Source organism: Leptidea sinapis, chromosome 45 (assembly GCF_905404315.1).
Source record: "Leptidea sinapis chromosome 45, ilLepSina1.1, whole genome shotgun sequence".
Classification (NCBI taxonomy): Eukaryota; Metazoa; Arthropoda; class Insecta; order Lepidoptera; family Pieridae; genus Leptidea; species Leptidea sinapis.
The window spans coordinates 2,290,277-2,314,617 of record NC_066309.1 but is presented as its reverse complement, the minus strand read 5'-3'; the positions used below and the strand labels follow the sequence as shown (position 1 = coordinate 2,314,617).

General features: G+C 36.9%; 1 protein-coding gene across 2 annotated transcripts in view; it reads right to left on the bottom strand.

Annotated features, from left to right (window-relative positions):
* The window catches only part of LOC126977450 (MDS1 and EVI1 complex locus protein EVI1-A-like), a 197,658-nt gene extending 176,032 nt beyond the window's left edge, over positions 1–21,626 (bottom strand). For both annotated transcript variants that reach the window (XM_050826246.1, XM_050826247.1), the window contains exon 1: positions 21,320–21,626. In XM_050826246.1, the coding sequence (XP_050682203.1) occupies positions 21,320–21,359 (40 nt within the window). In that variant the 5' untranslated portion in view covers positions 21,360–21,626. The remainder of the gene's footprint in view (positions 1–21,319) is intronic.
* Positions 21,627–24,341: the final 2,715 nt, after the last annotated feature.

The window sequence follows — 24,341 nt, the reverse complement described above, 5'->3', positions numbered from 1 at the left end:
ATACGTTGGATGAAGGCAGCGCAAGGCCGATCGTCGTAGAGATCTTTGGGGGAGGCCATTGTCCAGCAGAGGACGTCTTCCAGCTGATCATGATGATGATAATGAAATACGAACTGTTTCGCATCATGTAAATAAACCAATTTTAGAGCACGAATATTAAGTTTAACAATAATAAGAACTTTTCATTTTTGTTTTGCGTCAATAATTTTAGTATTGAAACACTGTTTTACAAAATCCCTGACTTCAAACAATTTACATTAAAATTAGGTAGCTAAAGTATGTAGGTAAAGTTAATAATAAGTATAAAAAAAAAACAAATTACGACTTACATAATACAGCTAATGTTGTGTAACATTACCTACCTACGTCTCAGGCAGTAATCACCACCATCTTCAAAATCTTGTAGAGAATGTTTCTTAGTAACCAACTTTTTAAAGCACATAGTTCATTTTGAAATTTTAAAAGTCATTTTATTTTGTATAATATTTGATTTAATATGACACCAATTTGGGAGAAGAAAATTACACCCTTTCAAAAGTAAATTAAAATTCAAAAGGGTCAGTAAACGGCAAAAGTACGAGGTAACAAACATGCTACAAATAAAATATAAAATCTTACCTACAGTCATCCAATTGTATACCTCTTCTTCTTTGAAGTAGGTTGACAATAAAATTATATGTAAGAAAATAAGTATTTGTTCAAAGTAACACACAAGTTTTTGCAGCATCTAACATTATATGTACATTTAGAAAAAATAAGGACATAGTCGTGCCCATAACAAAAACAATGAATTGTTTTGTCTTCGGACCACACAAGGAGATTGTATTTTGACTACGCACCGCCGAAACCGTTACACGAATACAATGGTAATACTATATTTGCTATGATAAAAATCAACTAAGCAAAAATATTCATAATAGTATCAATAAAGCGAACCTATACTTAAGCGTACAATACTAGCAACTTTGTCCACGCTTCAATGTAATTTACGTGAGAAATATAAATAATTTCGTAGTAATGTAAGTTATTTACGACAAGACAATAAAAGTATCCAAAATTTCACATCTCTTTTTTACTACGAAGCTAAAGCAGAATCGCGTGCGTATTGAGCTCCGTAGCTGTTAGTCATTATGTCAAATTATTAGTCCGTTTAAATCCGTCAAGTTTAAAAATTAAAAAGGCGTATTAGCAGAATAGACCAGTGCCGAAGCCTTTGAAAATGATAAAAAGTGAAACAAAATAATAGTAGGATGAAACCCATTTGAAAAGGACGAGAATATAACAAAAATTAAGGGAAAAATAAATTACGGGCGATCTGAGGTCGGGAAGTGGAAAAGGGGGGGTGTTTTAGGGTAAAAAACGGCTTATCTCGATTTCCGGAAAAACTACAAGTCCTATGGCTAAAAGTTAATCAGCAAAGTTGTAGGTAATAAAGAGATCTACAATTTTTGTAGTTACACTTTTTTCACATAACCTCAAAATTTAGGTGAAAAATTCAATAAACCAAGATTTTGGTTTTTTATTTATATCTTTTTCAAATAAAAATTTTTTCTACGAAATTTGGTGAAAGCTTACCTTATTATGTCCCAAATACACTGTAAATAAAAATAAAAGTAGATTTAAAATATTTATTTTTTCGCCTTATTTTAACTTAATATCAAAAAAGCACCCTAATTTTCAATTGAAAATTCTGACGTCAAAATATCAGCTTTTTTCAAAAAGTTTGGGGGCTTTTTGTTCGTTGAAATATCTACTTTCTGATGTTTCGTAGCAGCAAAAATATGGATTACGATTAATCAAATCTATTTATAAATGTAAAAAGGATAATGATTCAGTATGTTATATTCTCGTCCTCTATCAATGGGTTTCATCGTACTGTATTTTTTTTTGGTTTCAAAAATTATGGACTCTGGTCTAGAAATTAACTTTATAAAATATCTTGTATAACTAAATTTCAGAATGGCGAGTTAAAAAGGCTGCTATTGGTATTAAAGACAGAATTCGCCGAAATTACTTTCGGTAATAAATATTTTATTGCGAGACATGAAGATTCCCGCTGGACAATGTGAAAATCCGGAATGGCGCCGTGCTAAAGGCGCTTCTCACCTTGGACATTCACAAATCGAGCGGGCCCAAAGGCATTCCCCCGATAGTGCTGCGAACATGTGCTCCGGAACTAGCGCCGGTCCTTACCCGTCTCTACCGGCTCTCCTACTCATCAGGCGTAGTCCCGAAATTATGGAAGGCGGCTTTAGTGCACCCGATCCCTAAGAAGGTGTACGCTCGGATCCGTCCAACTACCGCCACATTGCCATTACCTCCATTCTACAAAGTAAGGCTCCTGAGGTGCTAAGCTGCCACACCGCACGTGGCGCACGAGCCAGTCTTACGACGTCACGTCTTACCGTCGCCAAGGTCAACGGGCTCGGGTTACAAAATAAAATTTATTGCTTTTGAAGTGTTTGGGCTTGTTTATAAAAACGAACGTCAACGCTTTTGTTCTTAATCAAGCTAGCGGTTTGTTAGATGACATAAACAATAGATACTGCGTAATTTAAACAAATTTCGTATAAAGTAGGGCTGTCATGCATTTTTTATGATTTTTTTAGATTTACCTACAGATTTCGATTTCGATTATTATTAATGATTGTAGTAGTTTTGTATAACTAAAACATACTTCACAGTTACTAATTAGTAATAGAAAAGTTACTAAAACATCATAGATAATACATAAAAGAATTTTTAAATCGACTGCTACAGACAATTTTTACGGCTGACCGCATTTTGACGGCTTGTCGTATTTTACACAGAAAAGTTTTAAAATTAAAAAAAAAACTTAAGTTTCTTAAATTACGTTTCTTGTGGTATATCGTGTAGCTTGTCTTACTTTGTGTATATTTAACGAAAAAAATATCTCTGCGCGCCCCCCGCGAGTAGACATAATATGTCTGCTTGCGACTCAACGGTAGTTTTTATAACAGACATAATATGTCTGGTTGGCTCCTCGGGGGCTAATGGAGTCGATCATCAACCGCCAGCTCTTGGGATACCTAGAGGTGCACCAGCTGATCAGCGACTGCCAGTACGGTTTCCTTCAGGGTCGCTCAGCTGGTGATCTTCTTGGATATCTCACCCATAGATGGGTGCAAGCGGTTGAGTCGAAGGGAGAGGCGTTGGCGGTGAGCTTGGACATAGCGAAGGCCTTTGATCGGGTCTGGCATATAGCGCTTATAGCGAAACTGCCATCCAATGGGCTTCCCGAGAAGTTGCGCACATGGGTCTCTAGCTTTTTGGCCGATCGGAGCATCAAGGTTGTTATCAACGGTGCATGCTCCGACTTAAAACCCATAAACGCTGGTGTCCCGCAAGGCTGCGTGCTATCCCCTACACTGTTTCTTCTGCATATCAATTATATGCTGCAAATCAGCAGTATTCATTGCTATGCAGACTGCAGTGCTGACAGCACAGGGTATGCCTACACCGTATGCATACACCGGCCCTGCCAACATGTCCCGGGATAGCGTCGACGAGAACCGGAGCAAAGTCTCGGAATGTGGCCGACAAAGTTTAGTCCTAGTCAACCACAAGAAGACACAAGTTTGTGCATTCACCACTAAAAAGTCTCCCTTTGTTGTACCTCCTTTTTTGCCACCGCCTGCAACTTTATAAGGCGCAAATTCGGCCTCACATGGAGTACTGTTCTCACCTCTGGGCGACCGCATACAACGAAGAGCGGTTCGAATCGTCGACGATCAAGCAATCTCCGATCGGCTTGATTCTTTGGCATTGCGTAGAGATGTGGGTTCTCTCTGGATCTTTTATGCATTTATCACGGGGAGTGCTCAGAGGAGTTGTTCGGGTTGATTCCAGCGGTCGAATTCCACCACCGGACATTACGTGCAAAGTACCACCCGCACCACGTAGACGTCTGGCATTCCACAACCGCGCGTTTTGTTAGAAATTTCTTGCCACGACTAGCCACTTTGTGGAATCAATTATCGGCTGCGGTTTTCTCGAACAGATACGGTCTTCAAGAAAAAAGCATACCCCCACCTTAAAGGCCGGCAACGCATTTCTTGACACACCTGATGTTGCGGATATCCATGGGCGGCTGCCTCACCTCTCCCCATCCCGTGAGCCTCTTGCCCGTTTGCCTCCTCTTATATATAAAAAAAACACTTTCGCATATCATCAAAGATCTGAAGCTTGATGCTTATTGTCGATATATAGGAAATGCCTTATCTTATGCGAATCGGCACACTCCGATCGGCGCGCGGGCGAACGTTGTAAATCGGCGCGATCTTGGCGCTCGCGTGGCGTTCTGTCAATGCGTATTAATTGCGTATTACCTGCAGCAATAGATTGCTTATAAATATGATGATTTGAGTAAATGTATCTGAAAGCTATTGAAATAAGCTATAGGGACATGCAAAATAAACCATCTTATAAACATAATAAGGGTCAGCACTTGGTGAGGGAATAGTGTGCCGTACGGCACACTTGGTTTTGGTGTATCTGAAAAATCTAGTGCTCTGGGGCACTGCTGATTTGGGAAGGTTAAATCAATGCCAACTGTACGTTACTCGTAAACTGGAGTACTTATTGGAGTTTATTGTAAGTACTCGTTATTACAAAAGAATTTTATGCAAAAGGAAGGATGCAATGTGACTGTTACGCGTCTGACTGACTGATTGACAGAGAACCACAATATGGTGGCTCATTGAAATAAAAATATTGAGGTGTTTCGAAGTCCTGCCGCGCACGTTTCAAACGTCTAAAAGCCTACACTTGAAGAGACTGGACTTCAAAATTTTCTATTCCGATATATTATTTTCACTCCATACCTTACAAAAATTTCTGCTAAAGAGTATCAAGTGACTATATCAGATTGTGAAGTGAAACCTCTTAGCAATAGGCTTTAATACCTTTATTTACAGTGTGTGTGGTTTGATGCATCTGCATTCTACTGTACTCAATAACTTTAGGTTTTAAGTATTAATTTACATTTATTTCTTTGACTTATTCGTGTAATTGGCATTGAGCCTGTACACGAGTAATGTTTATGTAAAGTATTTGACGTTTGAGTATTTTTGTTGCTTCACTTTAGATATATTGTAAATGAAATGATTGAAAAGAAAACTTTTAACATTTAAAATATACCATGGATTTGCAGATTCTGCACAAGAAGTCAACATTCCGTTATAGGAGCTGAAGACTGGCCCTTGCCTAGCCCAGAGCTGAACCCCTTAAAAAAATACAAGACTAAATTATGGTCAGTTTTAGAAGACATGGCCTGTTCTAAACGAGTCACCCAAGTCGCTCAAGTATTTGTAGATGTAGAACAAGCAGTGACTAAATTTCCGAAAGAAACAATAAATCATTAAACACAGAGAGAAACAGGTAATCATTTCGTCATCCTCATCATCAGCCGGAAGACGACTACTGCTGGGCAAAGGCCCAAAGACCTCCACGACGATCGGTCCTACGTTACCTTCATCCAACTTATTCCGGCGATCTTGACCAGATCGTGATTCGATCTCGCTCTATTCGATTTCGAATTTAACTTTTTTTTATTTATGTCTGAGACTCGAATAAATAAATACATATAAGTTTGAAAAGAAGAACTGTCGAACATGTGTGAAAAGAGTGATGAATGTAGAGGAAGCGCGTGAGGTTTGTAGAGATAGAAGCAAGTGGTATTCTATTGTCTCTGTCTACACTGACGGGGAAATAGGCGGAATAAATAGAATAAATCATAAAATAGGAGTGTTATTTTATGATTTATTTTATGCCAAATTTCGCCAACATATAATAAAAATACTTGTAAGATTATTTCTAATTGTAACTTAATTTCAAATAGAACGATCTACAGACGAGAAACTTTACTGTTTTTATACAAAAGTGTCTGGACAGAATAATATATTTTGCTATTGAACGGAAGCAATCAAAGTTTAATGCATTTAAGGACAATTACATTGAGGGATAGTATCGTATCCCGGCGGGCACAAAAGAATGTCGTTTTTCAAGTGTATGTCCGTTATCCCGGTGATAGATGACTCCTTTTGTCCAGTGACGGATCGACTGATCGTCTAATCGACTTTAACCTGCATTTAGAAACACCATACATAATTTTGAATTATATTGGTAACGTGCAAAAAAACTGAATTAAAAAATTATACAGATTATATTGCCGGCAACGCATGTCTTGACCTCTAGTTTGTGGATGTCCATGGGCGGAGCAAAACGTTCAGCTGATGGTGATTGATACGCCCTGCCCATTTTTGAGCGTCACTACAATCGCACTCGTCATCTTGAGATATAAGATGTTAAGTCTCATTTGCCCAGTAATTTCAGTAGCTACGGTACCGTTTAGACCGAAACACTATAATGCTTCATGGCAGAAATAGGCACCGTTGCGTAGTACCCATAATCTAGCCGGCATTCTGTGCACGGGAGCCTCCCACTGGTAAGAAACCCACTTCCCATCGCGAGAGTCTCCTGCCACCTTTTGTCCAATCTTACGATAAAAAAAATTTCAACGAACTTCCTTCTGTGAATTTTTTAGTTCGATACGTCAAGAGTCGACAGCCAGACTATGGTTTTGTGATTTCAGTTTTTCTTTCTAAAGACGCCGGCTCCTTTTGCTTTATTTTATAAACAAATTAAAAAATAAACGTGTTTCAATTGTTCTTTTCAAAAACACTTTTATTATAAATAGGTTTTGTACTATATACATACTCTGCAAGAGGTATTTCATAATAAAATGTAGTTTGAAAAGTAAAAACATTACCTTTGAACTGAAAGCAGATAATAATTCTATAGATCTAGGTTGTAATTTTTTTTATAGCAATAGCAATGACGATACAATATTATATATTTGATAAAAAAGAGCGCAAAAAAAATGCTGGGAGAGTTTCTCACACCGCTTCTTCTCTCTCCGAGCGCCATTTGTTTCCGAAGCGGTAGTAGTATCTAGTATATTAGAAATGACATCAAAAAGAATCAATTTTGAGAAAATAAATGCCTTTTATAGGTATATAAAAGTCGCAAAGAACTTTTTCAACTATTATAGGAGTACAACGTAGAAATTTTATAATTGCCTATACTTCCCCCTTTTTACGTACCAAGTATGATATAATTTCTTATGGATCATAATCCAGTTACCCTTCATAATGTTCGTGTCTTATGGTGATTAGATAAAATAATAACGACGACGGAGCGACGCCGCGCTCGGAAGTCAGATAGCATCGAACAGTGGACAATCGAGGACAAAAATTAACTTTTTGTTATGAGCAATGTACCCCACTTTATTACTGAGTCATAAAAACATATAACAAACTCAAGCAAAACAATTCATTTTTATGTAACTCTGATAGGCTAATTAAAATACAAACATTGCCAAGATAATATAAGCTTTTCCTGTGTCTATATTCTAGATAATTTTAAGTTAGGCATAAAAAAGGCGTAAAAGGCATTTATTTTCTCAAAATTTATTCGTTTAGAATTATTTTTGATGTCAGTTCACACACTACCACCGCTCCCAAATCAAACGTAGTAGTGGTTTCCGTGGTAGTGAAATAAGTAGGCAAATGAGACTTAACATCTTACCTTTCTTATCAAGGTGACGAGCGCAATTGTAGTGCCGCTCAGAAACTTTTGTGTTTTTCAAGAATCCTGAGTGGCACTGTATTGTAATGCGCAAGGCGTATCAATTACCATCAGCTGAACGTCTTAATCGTCTCGTCCCTTATTTACATTAATAAAAAAACGAAGAAGTAGCGGCGCAAGAATCTCTCCCAGCATTCTTTTTTTGCGCTCTTTTTAATAAAATATATAATAATTACAAAAGCTATTGCTATAAAATAATCATAATCCAGTCCCAGGCTGTCCGATCGCTTAGATATTCAGCTGTGGAGTAGAAGGATTAACGACAGAGCCATTTTTTAATAAAACATTTAAATTTTAATAATAGACAATGCCTGAAATACAGCTATTATGCATTTTATGAAGCCTACTAGAATCAGTTACAAACAATCCCTTATTTCTTGTGTTATAACCTGGAACTTCATTAGCACCAGGAATAAACCTCAGCATGTTATGCCTACTCGTTTAAGTCAAGTAAGTCTTATGTTGGGCAATATATAATATTTTACATGATCCCACAAAATGTACAAAACAAATGTGTTACCAGATACAGAATAATTGTAAAAAAATAATTGTTGTTGTTTGTGTGGTAAAGTTAACTAATACATAAATGAAGTCCTTAATGACAACACAGATTGACATGGAGCGACCGTCCGCAGGCTATTTAATAATAAATTTTGTGTGTTTCTGTTTACTACGGTGGAACCACGGTTGACCGTCGAAGGTACCGCGCTCCTTTAAATATGATAAGAATGACACTTCCAGGGTATGGTATGGTATAGGGGCTCCTGTTTCCGCAATTAAACCACTAGCATGAGTCCATTCTGCGTGCAGTAATGGCCAGTTACTCCAACCAGCCCAGCTCCTGCCAGAAGTTCAGAACATTCCTGGGGTGTTCGCAGACTTCCTGGAGCGACCTCGTATTGGTTAAGGTTTTTGCCCGTTGGTTGGCCACCCCCGCACATTCCAGGATTACGTGAGCGACCGTTTCGTCTTCGGCCTGACAGCCTCTGCACTTAGGACTGTCCGTTACGCCGATTGTGAAAAGGTGTTTGTTAAGTGATGTGTGACTCGTACCCGTAGACCCACCATTAGGTGGGCACCCTAACGGGTCTACGGATGTCATGTCTGTTGAGGCTGATAAGTCTACGCGTCGGTTTGGGCGACAGTGCAGGTATCGCCTATCCTTCGACTGTCTACAACTTGAGACATTCATCCATCGGGTGTTGCGTAGGTCGTTAGTGAGAGAGCGTATCCATGAGCGCATTTGGCTGAAGGGCAATGGCAGTAGTGGCAATAGCCCAGTCACTAGATTTGCCGATGCCCGCCTTGCATGCTCATCCGCTGCATCATTTCCTAACAAACCGATATGTCCCTTCCAGGGTAATAGAAAGGTCAAAGTTTCTTATTTTCGGTAAATAAATATGTAGTATGGGTTTTTTAATTTACATGCTATTTTTTGTAATAATTTGTAGTGAAAAACGCGAAAATAGGGTGAAATCATTCTCAACGAGTTATTACGTGTTTTTTCCGGAGTTCTGTCAATTGATCATCCTTACATTAAGACAGTAATGTATAATTTGCATCATTACTCGCTTTCTATTAGCTTCACTTGTGTGTATTTTTGTTTGTAACCGACTCATTTTGGGCGTGATTGAGACCAACTTTAAACGGTCAGATTTCGTTCAAACTTCGTAAATTTATCGAAGATCGACGACAATACATTAATTAATTATAACCCGACCTTTCAAGATCTTTCCCGATCTCGTTTTCAGGGGGACAGTTTTAATCCTTTAAAAGTGTTTCATTTAAATGTGTAACACTCGCGTTAATCAAAGAAAACACTATGCACAATAATAACTGGTTGACCTTACATAAGCGAATGTCAAAGTTGCCATCAAATACGAGAAAGCTCAACAAAAGTCCAAACAATTGCAAGTATTACCCATCTCACTACAGGGTGCCCGACCTTACTTAAGGAAGTCAACACTTAATGTCAAGGTTCAATATTATAGGAGTACTTGTGGACTTATTTCACATCAACATTGATTTCATTATTGTAGAAATGGACTTACCCACTTATAATTAGACTAGGGTCTATAGACTGCCCATTGCGTACCTACCTATAACTGTTATTATATATTTATATAACATATTTAGAAAAAATTAATAACTTACAAATAAGATTACTTAAAACCATTGTGCCAACCATGTTAAATATAAATTTACTAATAACCACCAAGAACTATTTTCCTATTGTAATGTCATGTCGATTCACTCTAAAATAAGATTATGAAAGAAAAGAAAATATGAGGAAACTAGCCTACCTAAATAAGTTTTGTCTACCTAAATATAACAATGTATATGGTAAAAGAACCTGTAACTATGCATTACCTAGGATATTAAATACATTACCTAATGATCTAATAGATATATATCTGCAAAAGAAAAATTTCAAAGTGAAGCTAAAAAAATAATAATCTAGAAGACCAGGAATACCTATGATGTATATTTTTAATATTACTACTATATGTTTTATTAAGTCTTAAGTAATTAAAACAATTATTGTAATGCGAACTTACCGCTCGCACATAAACCTTAGAGGTTTTGCGACTATGTTTTTATTATTATTATATTATATATTAAGATAAATTTGTTCATTGAATAAATAAAAATAAATAAAATTAGCTTAAAAACTTTTTGTATATATTTTTTTAATTTTTAGTCTGTATCCAATAAAGTGTCTATCTATCTAATTTTGTTATGGTTCTGTGTAGTTTTGTTGAGTCTTAAACTACTTGATTTAAAAAATGTTTTGACCAGTATAATGGTACCATACAATACATACCAAAGACTTACAATATACTAGGGTATATACAGACACATAAAGCATGAGAGAAATCTCATGAAACTAAAGAAACTGAGATTTTTTTATGGAAATCAGGGACGAGACGAGCAGGACATTCAGCTGATGGTAATTGATACGTCCTGCCCATTACAATGCAGTGCAATGATTCTTGAAAAACCCAAAAATTCTGAGAGGCACTAAACTGCGCTCCGCGCCTTGAGACAAAGGATGTTGAATCTCATTTGCCCAGTAATTTCACTAGCTACGGTGCCCTTTAGACTGAAACACAGTAATCCTTATACATTATTGTTTCACGGCAGAAATAGGCGCCGTTGTAGTACCCTAAATCTAGCCGGCAGTCGGTGCAAAAGAGCCTCCCACTGAGATACAGCAAGATGGAGTAGCTGCGCGAATCTATTGTTATATTTAGTATTTTTTTTATTAATTAATCACTTTTTTACTTTCTCAAATACCTAGGTCAATACTTTGTAAAATGCTGCAACTTTAAATGATGATTCCAAAGTGTGGACATTTTCTCATTAAAGCTCAATTTTTCTTTTTTTTATTGAAGAGGAGGACAAATGACTCGTCACCTAATTCTCTCCTAAGAGATCACAGCTGCCCACATTCTCTTGAATCACAGGGGTGTTACCGGCCTTTAAGGAGGGTGAACGCGCTTTTTTTATCGTTCCGGAAACACCTAACAAGGAAGCTTATTCCACAGCTTCGAATAAATATTTTCATGTTTTTCAAATTTACATTTCTGAAATGGTAATAAATAGAAAAACACATATATCCAAAACATAGACATTCATAAGTGTCATTTTTTGATCTATATATACTACTTTTTTACATTTTAGATAACAGGTATAGTTACTACAGTAGTTAATTAAAATCTGCACTTGCAGACTGTACAGCGCTATAACGAGTATCGTGGGTTAAAACACTATAAAGAGAAATGTGGAGCAAGTAACTCTGTTTATCTCACCATGAAACATGCTATTATGAGTCACAGATAACGTTATCTCGCTGAGATCACCGCGCAACTGCATGTTATGAAAATTCCATTAAAATCACCAACTATAACTTTCCATTGTCTCATACCTATACAATAATATCCAAAGATAAGGATTTTCCTATTGTTTTTAGGATTCCAACTCTCAGATCTATTTGCTGTCCGTCTGTTAAGGTTATTTAAAGGGTCAAAGTTATTGTGAACTCAAACAGATCAATCGAAAAAAAATAATCAAAATAATATTATCAATCTTTGTCACTTACAGGGTGTAAGCTGTAATAATTGCTGTCTGTACTCACACATGAGTAAGTACTGCGCGCAAAAAAAGTCTAGGTATATGCAGGGTGATCAATAAATAATATGTGAGAATGCGTATGTTGCTGTTAACTTATTACAAATCTAATTTTATATTTCGATACAGTTGCCTTTTAGCATAATACACTTCGAATGTCTTATTTACTAACTTAAAATTCCTTCCTTAAAAAACTATTTATCCTGTACAAAGCAGCAACCACGGCATCAAATAATCATTAACTCTTCTTTCTAGTGCGTTTACTGCAATCAATGTTTATACAGATATATAAATACAGATAACTTTATATAAATTTTCAGAATACACATTGATCTGGTGTGAAGGCAAATAAAAATAATTTGAAAGTGTACTTTTATCAATAGATAAATATTTTGTGTTAATGTATTTGCCACTACAACTTTTCATTATATTTTAATACCGATATCTCAAGCCTAGCGCGTTATATAACTACAAAGTAAAGAAAACCCGTGTAAGTCGACCTCATTTCTACTTCCAGGAGTAATTATACTGCGTTAGCTCGACCCGACATAACTTCTATACTTGTCTGTGTTTATATTGAGCTGTCTTTGATTACGTTTAATTAAAACGTTCAAAGGCTGCCTCTCGCCTCTCTTGTACTTATGGTTTTTATTGGTAAACTAGCTGACCCGGCAAACGTTGTTTTGCTATATAAAGTATAATTCACGCGATAGTTTTATAAGTAATAAAATATTGCTTATATTATAGCCTGAACATCATTTTGTTCTATTGTCAATAGTTTTTAGAGCGCACGCAAAAATAGGTTTTCGATTTTACACCTTGTGTTACAAAATAGCAATTTTATTACGGATAACATAGCCTATAGCCTTCCTCGATAAATGGACTACCCAACACTGAAAGAATCATTCAAATCGGACCAGTAGTACCAGAGATTAGCGCGTTCAAACAAACAAACAAACAAACAAACACTGCAGCTTTATATATTAGTATAGATTATTAATAAGGACAAGAAATGTTTAAAGATGGAAATCTCCAACGCTGAGAGTAATAATATTCATACTTTTAAGCCTTCATGTAATTTACATATTTAACTTAGGTAAACATTGAACACTGAAAAGAGCGGCAGTTGAGTTTCTTGTATTTATTCTTACGAGCTCTAATTTTTCCTAGATTATGGTAGATTCAGTAATTTAAAAGAAATATTTATAGAGACGATTCAAAAGCGCTTAGCTTTAAGACTAATTGAAAAAACTTTAATTGACACTCACAACAATTATACTTCGTTTCTTGGCAAAAGCCTCCATATATTTCCACTCTGTTTGACTATTTCCAACATGGATCAGGTGGTCCTATTCTTCTCAGCACGACCGCCCACTGACAGTTGAAGATAGTTCAAAAATGTATTGATCTTTTCTGGTTATTGTATACTGAAATGCAATGGGCATTATTGCTTTCCTCCATTTGCCCTTTCCGTTTATTTATTGTGTGTCCAGTCCACCTCCATTTTAATTACTCGTGACAATTACCAGCTTTAAAGCTAAGTCTTCCATTTCCCAATTTTGTAAAACATTTTATAAGTGGACAGATCAAGAAACTTTGGTATGACCCCATGACCTATCTAATAAAATACTCAAACTTGAAAATAATCTAAAAGTGTTTTCATATTTATCACAAAAAGATAAATTGATTATTTAAAAGATATATAGAACAAATATATTTCGAAATAGCAATCAGCATGAAATTATTTTAAAAAACCTTCAAGTGCGAGTTAGATGAAGGGCGGAACCTTTCGTGCAAGGTATAACTTTCTAAATACTTTTGTAGTGATGACCATATTGAACTTTGGTTATTAAAGCACACTCTGTCAACATATTTCCACAGCCCGCTGATAAAGTGAACCCTTAAAAAGCAAACTACTATTATCTGAGTCCCTTGATCCTTCGCTAACCGTGGCCTCAAAAAGCAAACATAAATTCAATGAGTAATAAATAAAACGAACGAAAAAATAAGTAAAAAAGGTAAAAACAAGCAAAGGTAATCCGATGTGAAGCCACGTCTTTACGACTGTCGTAAAAGCCCGGCGACCATCTCTTCCGACTGTCGCGAAATTCGACTCCAGCCTCGCCCTTTGTCCGCCATGGCCCATTCGGCATACTGCCCACTGCAGAATGGCCACTTCACTTCAATAGCCCATTAGAGTAATGTTACTTCGTTAAATCTTTTATCACACCGTTCAGAAACTTGGAACTATACGTTAGTCTTTGGTGAATTAAATTGTTTCTCAACGACAGCAATGTCTTCTACAAATAGACGGAACAATATTCAATAAGCTGAAGTTTATTCCTCCGAGAATAGAAGTCGTAAACCTCGCAGACATACCAGTGGACGGATCCTCGAATCACAATAACGCTTGAACTCAGCGGAATCCATAATCTTATTTTTGTACCGCGCCACGAAGCGTGAATTTCGCAATTACGAGAGTGAACGTAAGGACACGCGAATAAGCTCTCAAGTGCACCAATTTTAGCGACTATTATCCTTTGTGTGGACTTTCTGAAAATAAACATTTCTTGTCTTGTGCACGTGCGATTGTAGACTTTATCTCGGAGACGGAGAGTTTGTCGGTGAAGCGGGCAGGTGGTACATGAAAGAGGACTCTTTGTGAAGGAAGGAGGGCAGGTTATCGGACGCAGATGTCGCCTGACGACATGCATTGTGTTCCCTCCTATAATTTTATCGAAGCTGATTTACGATCAATTGTTCGCCGGCCAGCGCTGCTCGTGTGTGCGCCTGCGCATGTGTGCGTGGTGCGTGCTTCCTCGCCCATCAAAATTTACCTGCAGATGGCGCTCGTATACTCACAATTCCTCTCACTAAAGTGTATTTAAACAAAGACTTCCCTTCAAGTTGGCAAGACTGCATTAATTTATTTATATAAACGAAAACTCCTTAAATAATAATGGATACCTGAATCTGAATTTAGATTTAATTCTTAGAAGGAAAGGAAAAGGAAAACTCTAACCAAAATTAAGCATTACTCATTCAATCCGACGCGCGCGTTTCGTTTCCTAGAACAACGTTTTCATGGGGATTAACATTAATAGGAGGCAACGATGTAATTGTCACTGTTGGTAATAGATAGCTTAACGCCATTTTTAGTATCAATCAGAACAGCATATATAACATTTCGTCAATAAAATACGATAATTCAATCATCCACCTTTACGATTGAAGTTTAAGTTGAACATGTTTACACATATTACACAGAAACCGATGTTTTCAAACCGCAAATTGTTTCCGGCACACTTAAGATTAGGTTTCAGCTTTCATGGCCCATTGGTTTGAAGCCGTGCTTAATCAATAAAGCATAAAACTTTGAATTACAGGTGGAAACATAAAGTGATCAACTTGACAGATGTTTCAATATACTACTTAATATTGCTCAGTTGGGAACTGCATTTTCCAGCAAATATTTGTACTGTTATCGGCTATTATTATACCTAGATCATAAGATTCTGTATAGTTGAAATGTAAGATGACTGATGACTAAAATTACTTTTTGACTCATTGGTAATTTTTTATTATCCTCGCCACCTGCAAAGATGCAGGATGCAAATTATTTCTTCACAATGTGGTTTTAAAAGACATGTTTTCCGCTTACAATTTGACTGTGTAATTAAATTGGTGTTTTCAGGTCGAAAGAGTGTCCACCTAAACGCAACTGTACCTCATCTAGTGATCATTTTTATGGTAAAGGAGGCAAAACTAGCGTAAGGCATATCCAAACTTGGGGATGATATTCTTTCAATGATTAGATCATCAGTACGCTTTTATGCCATAACGAAAAGTACTTTAGTCATCTACAAATTTATAAGAAAGCAGATCTAGAAACATACAGGGAATATGGATGGAAGTGTTGGGAATGTAGACTTAGTGGTTACGATACCTATCAAAGTATATTTTATGTGGATGTGACAATTGGGTGAGAAATTTTTTAGCGAATTTTTTATTTGTGTGTTTGAAGCGAAAACTTCTTTGACTTATTTTTTAACATTTATGATTCTAACTACTTATAGTTCGGCTATTTCAAATTAATTATCATACGGTCATTGGGCCAGTGGTTGAATCATTGTTTTTTTTTTTATGGAATAGGAAGACAAACGAGTGTACGGGTCACCTGTTGTTAAGTGATCACCGCCGCCCACATTCTCTTGCAACACCAGAGGAATCACAAGAGCGTTGCTGGCCTTTAAGGACGGTGTACGCGCTTTTTTTGAAGGTACCCATGTCGTATCGTCCCGGAAATACCGCACAAGTAAGCTCATTCCACAGCTTTGTAGTACGAGGAAAAAAGCTCCTTGAAAACCGCACTGTGGAGGACTGCCACACATTCAGATGGTGGGGATGATGTCCTAACTTGTTGCGTGTCGTGCAAAGGTGGAATTCGGCGGCAGGAATCAGGTTAAACAACTCTTCGGAACACTCCCCGTGATAAATGCGGTAGAAGACACACTATGAAGCGACGTCTCTACACAACGCCAAGTGATCCAGCCGTTCACAGAGCACTGGGTCCCCGACAATTCGAGCTACTCTGCGTTGCACGTGGTCAAATGGATCGAGCTGATACTGGGGTGCGCCAGACCAGAGATGACAGCAATACTCCATGTGTGGCCGGACCTGCACTTTGTAGAGCGCTAGAATGTGGGCCGGCTTGAAGTATTGCCGTGCTCTATTAATGTGCTTCTTCGAAGCCAATTTGGCTTTGCCCTCCAGATGGCCATGGAATTGGCAATCGCTCGAGATTGTGATTGCAGAGCCGAAAAACCGAGGTCAAGGGATCGAATATCAGCCGTGAAATATTTTTAATTATTAGTTTAATTATTATATTTTTCAATTTGACAGTAATACTCCAAATGTGGCCGGACCTGCGCTTTGTAGAGCGCTAGATTGTGGACCGGCTGGAAGTATTTCTTATACTTCTTAAAGGGTAATTCAAAGGGCTACGCTTGGAGTATCCCTGGGAGATAGAAAAAGTAATGGAGAGATCCTTCATAAGAAAATCAAAGTTACTGACATAGCCCGGATGATTGAAAAGATGAAGTGGCTGTCGGCAGGGTACGAAGCTCGAACAACAGATAGCCGTTGGGGCAGTAAACACCACGAATGACGAGCACGTACTAGAAGGCACAGTATTGGTAGCACCACACAAGAAAGGCCGAGCGATTTGTGTTTAATAAATCATCCCCACCATCTGGATGTGTGGCGTTCCTCCACAGTGCGGTTTTTAAGGAGCATTCTTCCATGTACTACAAAGCTGTGGAATGAGCTTCCTTGCGCGGTGATTCCGGGATAATACGACATGGGTACCTTCAAAAACAGCGCGTTCTTTTATCATATAATAGCATATTTTAATATATTTTTAGATTTACGTTTCACGCTGTTTAAAGCAAATATTTTTATCAGCTTTTTATATCCTACAGTAAAAACATCCTTGGCTTTTCCACTTTACAAACGATTCAAGAGAATTTATAATGTTTGAGTAACAGTATGATAAAATAAATGCAAAAATATTATAATGATATACAAAACAGAATTGCACAGAAACCATAAACGACAATTGTATTTTTATTGTACAAGCTATAGATAAGGCTGTCTAGCTGATAACAACTGGCCAATAGGAAGTCTCAACATACAATATAAAACCTCAATAATATATCATGAATATTTTACTATTTTATTCACGCATTTTGTTTTTAAAACTTTTCAAGCAATTTGAATGCAGTTGAATGTCATAGGCAAAAGTCGAATATTTTTATTCAAAGTTCATAAAGGGAATTTAACAGTGGGAGGCTCTTTTGCACAGAATACCGGCTAGATTATCGGTACCACAACGGCGCCTATTTCTTCCGTGAATAAGTAATGTGTAAGCATTATTGTGATTCGGTCTGAAGGGCGCTGTAGTGAAACTTAAGATCTAATGTCTCAAAGTGACGAGGGCAATTGTAGGGCCGCTTAGAATTTTTGGGTTATTAAAGAATTGTGAACGGCACTGCATTGTAATAGGCAGGGCGTATCAATTACCAACAGCTGAACGTCCTGCTCGTCTTGTCCCTTATTGTCATAAAATATAGTATTTTTAACAGTGACATCCAAATTTTTTTTTTATGGAATAGCAGGACAAACGAGCGTACGGGTCACCTGGTGTTAAGTGATCACCGCCGCCCGCATTCTCTTGCAACACCAGACGAATCACAAGAGCGTTGCCGCCCTTTGAGGAAGGTGTACGCGCTTTTTTTGAAGGTACCCATGTCGTATCGTCCCGGAAACACCGCACAAGAAGCTTATTCCACAGCTTTGTAGTAAGAGGAAGAAAGCTCCTTGAAGACCGCAGTGTGGAGGACCGCCACACATCCAGATGGTGGGGATGATATCCTAACTTGTGGCGTGTCGTGCGGAGGTGGAATGACATCCATTTAGACATTAGTAGAGGTGTTTAGACTGAGTTGTCAAGAAACTCAATGATTTCTTTTGAAAAATGATAAAATTACTGATGTAGTAGTAGTTAGTAAGTTGATGATTGTATTAATTTTCTAAATGAATTTACAAACACAATTGTGGATTTCAAACTTTGATTCATAAGCAGGGTTTTGTATTGATTATTAACTATCCTCAGCATTGTTACCAATTTAGGATGATGAACCTCGGTGACAGATCTCATTGTGGAAATTCTTGAAAACGTTTTTTCCCAGAGATATGATTAGATTAGATTGGTTTTTCGCTCCTGAAAATCTCCGTGTTAAACTTCGTTCAAACCCTCAGAATTCTGATTTCAAGATACCTACCAAATAAAGTATTATAAAAATATATATCTACCTGTAGGTAATGTGAGAATATTAAGTATAATATTATATTATCTCTAACCGCAAGTTCATCTGCATGTAATAAGATAATAGATTATATTGATTTTGCTCTCTAGGGAACTTAAACTCTCGGAATAAAATGTTCATCCGCCCTCAGGCCATGTCCATACTATTTTTTATGGAAAAGAAGCTTGAACGAGCCTGGTGTTAAGTGATCACCGCTGCCTAGATTCTCTTGCAACACCAGAGGAAACACAAAGAGTAATAGATCGAAAGTAACAACACATTTAGATAGATCTGATATAGCCCTAATTATCTATGCTAATTAGAAGTTCTTGTTTTAAGTAATTAATAAGTACTTTGCTAGGTGAAGGTTGAGACCTGAGTCCTGAGAGTTGAACAAATCAAACAGAATTATATAACGAGGCGGTACTCGAACGGTTGGCTCAGTTGGTTAGAGCACCGAGCAGTTTGTTTTCAAATTTTATTTGTGTATTAATCCTAGAAGTGAGGGTTATCACTTAAAAAAACATAACATATTGTTTAAAAAAGCATATCTTGAAAATATAGACTCTACATTTTTGTAAAGAAATTTTTACTTCAGATATCCAAAGGTTGGCACTAGAAATAAGTCATTGTTTTATATCCCACCAGCATTGTAAAATGTATAATAATAAAAAATTTAATAATTATAATGTAAAATTTAATAATATTGACTTAACAATATGTTATGTTTTTTTTTAAAGTAATAACCCTCACTTCTAGGATTAATACACAAACAAAATTTGAAAAACTAAATTTTATGAACGATGCGGGATTCGAATCCACGACCTCCGGCGTTCCGTGCCGGATTTTTTTTTTTTTTTTTTTTTTTTTTATTAGGAAAAGCAAACAACTACAACTTACAAAGTAGATACATAAAGAAATAACTATATTATATTGACTGACATAATGGCTCATCTCAGTTTAAAAAAAAAATTGAGAATACTTGTATTTATAGGTAATTTCCTCTAAGCTAGCAATAATTCCTATTAATATATTTTTTTCGCTAGTTCTGTTTTCTTTTTTTGTTTATCCCCTGTTTGACTTCTCACATTATATGTATATTAGTGGAAACCTTATTGGTTTTATATGTATTATTGTAGATGTTTTTAAAACTGTTTGTTTCCCAAATATAAATAAATAAAAAAATGTGATTTATGTGTTTATCGATGCAACAAATCTACAGCATTATTCATTTTTGCCCAGCGACGTGGGCACCGCCAGGTACAGACATATATTTTGACTGGTCCTGAAATTTGGTTGCCGGTATTGACCTGATGACATATGAGATAGATGATGCAAAGAGAACCCACGTCTGTACGCGACACCAAAGAACCCAAAACCAAACCGACCGGAGGTAACTTGAACGTCGATGATTCGAGCCGCTCTTCGTTGTATGCGGTCAAATGGAAGAAGCTGGTACTGGGGAGCACCCGCCCAGAGGTGTGAACAGTACTCCATGTGAGGATAAAGTTGCGCTTATAGCTGCAGGCAGTGACTTGACCTGTCTATCATACCCTGAGTCATAGAGTTAGAGAGATAGAGAATATCTAATACACCTGTCATAACATCGATACCCGCATACCTCTCAGACCACAGGCCACCAGAATACACCCAGTACAAGTTCTCTGCTATCTTACGGTAGAAATAGATTTGGAAGTATGTATCTATGTATGTATACTATGTATTCATTCAATGCCAAATCACTGTATAAAATAATAAAATTACTTAAAATTATGAGCGTGTTTTATCGTTCCGCATGCTTTACAGACTGTATAGTCATGGGTGACTATCATCATAAAACAAAGTCCCCGGCGACTCTCTGTCTGAACACGATAAATTCAAAAACAACTGAACGCAAATTCATGCGGTTTCCAACAATAGGGAATTTTATTTTTATTTTAATATATCAGGGAAAACCCTAGAAAAACAGCCAAAAAATATATATTTGTACTAGAATTTGAGCTTTTATCGTTATTATAAAATATATATACGGCCTTTACTTTGTAAAGCACACTTTTCACTTAAAAGTGCAATATGCATTAAAATGACATCTGACAAACTCATGAAATTATCTATATATATTTGGCCAGAATATACTATAGCATCCCCTTATCATTAAATTAAGTAATTCTAATCGATCATTATTTTAACACAAACTTAGATTTAATATCCAAGTTGATAAAACTAGGTAAATATTTATAACTTATCATATACGACATAAAACATCTATAGATATAACTTACATACAAGAGTCACACATTTCCACGCAATACATAACGTAAATAAATAATGAAAAGCTCTTCTGCTCATCCAATAACAAGAGACAACAGAGGGATCGTCCCTCTGTACGTACGAACAAATGAAAACAAGTCGTATTCGTTTGTGTTAGAGGCTAAAATCACAAAACAACCAGCTAAGGATGCCCGCTGGTATCTTGTCAAGCGGGGGAGGCGTCGACCAATAGCATAACAGTTTGAGCGCATCATTGTCTACGTCATTCGTACCTACTCTACATTACATTAACGCCGAATAACAGATATATGTATTAAACATTCCAAATAGAATTGAATTATATTTTTCTTATAACTATTAAAACAATTTTCAGTATCACTTACCTTGGGCGTTCAATCTTCTCGCGACCGCCTTAGAACGCATTCTTTCAGCTGTATTGAAGAAACTAACGTTTCGGGATTTCGCGCTCAAATTTTAGTACCGGGACGCCAGTGTGCGGCGAGCGGCTGGAGGGCGCGTTCGTTGTCCCGACCGGGCCAGTGTTGCCAGCCCTTGTTCTTAAGAATAAGTGGGATAGTGTTGCCACTTGCAGAGCGCGGGGTGTCACGCTTGCGGTCGCCGGGACACTGGCTCACGTGGTTACTGGTAGCGGGAGGCCATGCGAGCGCGGGGAAAGCGATTTTCACGCGGGAAACAATGTCCGGCCGCACTGTCTCGACCTGCGACTGCCAGCGAACTGTCATTAAGTGTTACACATTTGAAACTGCCTGTACACTCGCCTAGCACTACATACGTAGGCGTATATATAGTCTGAACGTTGTATTCTTGTGGACAAAACAATCTTTACTTTATTCTTGAACTTGTATCAAGGCTTTTCTTCAGTTTTTTATCTTATGAATGTCTGGAAACTTTAATATGATTAAATAGAGATTTCAGATTATTTAGAACCCATATTTTATATCATCCATCAATCGATCTGTCAATCATGCTTACCTCTGAATTTCACACAAATACCACACTAGAACTAATATAAATACGACTTCATATAGGTTGTAAAAAAAAGGTTTATCAAATTGGCAAGCGTAATGCGTAGAACAGAAAATGGTTAAACTAATAATCTTCCATCGCCATATTAGGATTGTGAGTTAGGTAATATTCGAAGGTGGTAAGGACTTATTAAGGGAAATGTTAGATGACGGCAGCACAGAACCGATCGTCATGGAAATCTTTGGGGGAGGTCTTTGTCCAGCATGATGATGTTGAAAGTCTTATTTTCTGTCGTACCTACTATATCATAATAACAACTATCGCATTGATCACAAATATAATTTGGCCTTTGTTTCTTATATAAATATTTCATATTTTGACAGTTTTCCAATTCATCGCTCGTCAATCGTCGGCAACGTTCTTTCTTGTTATTCCTTTGGTCCTTGGCCATTACAAGACAGTATGGTCTGCGGTGATCACTTATCAGCATCTGACTGGTATGCTCGTTTATCCTCCTCCTCCAAAGAATGTAATCCTAAAATTTGGATTCTTTTACATTATAGTGGTCAGGTAAGACCTACTTACTTAGTTTACTTAATAATAGGACTAGTTTTGTTTAAGTATAGCACCTGCAACCAAAGTTCATCTTAGAGTTGATATCCGTTGGGTACAAGCGCTGGAGGCGTAGGTTATTTCCAGAGGCACGAGTTCGAAAACAACATCTATAAAGATGATTCCACCTTCGCACGACACGCCACAAGTTAGGATTTCATCCCCACCATCTGGATGTGTGGCGGTCCTCCACAGTGCGGTTTTCAAGGAGCTTTCTTCCACGTACTACAAAGCGATGGAATGAGCTTCCTTGTGCGGTGTTTCCGGGACAATACGACATGGGTACCTTCAAAAAAAGCGCGTACACCTTCCTTAAAGGCCGGCAACGCTCTTGTGATTCCTCTACTGTTGCAAGAGAATGTGGGCGGCGGTGATCACTTAACACCAGGTGACCCGTACGCTCGTTTGTCCTCCTATTCCATAAAAAGAAAAAAACAAAAAAAAAAGATGATACATAAAAACTTCATGTTTTCACATTACTGTATATTCAAAAAGGTTGATATTATATTTGCCTAACTGAGCATTTTTATTCTTGGCTCACAGTACCTATGTGAAAAAAAATCATCGTCAGTCGGAAGACGTCCACTGCTGTACAAAGGCCTCCCCCCAAAGATTTCCACGAAACGATGCGACGATAGGTCCTGCGCTGCCCTCATCCAACGTATTCCGGCGATATTGACCATCTTGTGGGGGGCCTACCATCACTGCGTCACGGTCATCCCTCCGCCGAGCTATGTGCCCCAAAAATATATAGGCAACAGTACGGCAATCAGTTTCAAATGACGCTACGGGCGATGATGATGTTGAAAAATCTCCCATCACTTCGAAGACACTTTTAATAAGATATTATTGCAGAATTACTAATTTAAGTTATTATTCATATAAAAAAACTGTTGCAAAATTTCGTCCTCAACTCGGCGAAAGGAATATTCCTACCAAAATTTCAAGTCTACGCCTTATGATTCCAGGAATATTGCGATGAGTCAATACATAGGTGGAAATCTCTTAATTATATATTATATATATAGATTACTTACATACTATAAAATATACTTTAGACTTATAATATAACTACTCGTTCTAAAGTAATATTTTTCAAAAAAAATCCAAATTATGCTGTTGTGATAGTAGGCTATAGGTAAACTACATTATCCTCAATTATTATAATCTGTATTACTCAAGAAAATAACTTATAAATATTACCTAGATAATAAAAGTAAAATTAGAAAACCTACTTTCATTCTTTACATTACCCGTCCTCGAAATACTTATGAAAATGCGTAATGCATCTAAAATGCATTAAATATCAATACTGAATTTCAAGGATTTGTGCAGGTAAGACGAGTTTATTGAATAGTTATTATTCACATAATAAGTTTTCCTCTAAGTTATGTTAACACACAAGCAAAATTAATACACAGCGGAATTATTATTACGAAAGCTGACATAATTCCTTTTATATATTGTTAAAACACGAATGTGGGTTTATGATAATAGTATCACATGAGTGTTTTAATACCTAATTATCAACAGTTGCATACAAGACTTTTTCTACACCCATAATATGAATCCTCTATAAAAGATTCTGAAACATATATATAGAACCATAATATCATCCAAAGGAGTGTTATTATGAAAATGGATGATATAATGTTGTTCTGAATTTCATTACACACTCGTTTCGATGATGTAATGGTTGTTAGGGCACTGGGTGTTTTAATGTTGGCAATAAGCTGTTTTACAATCTTTAAAAGAGGATTTAAAGCAAGGGCGTGTATTAATAACATTACGTTATTAACAATCACG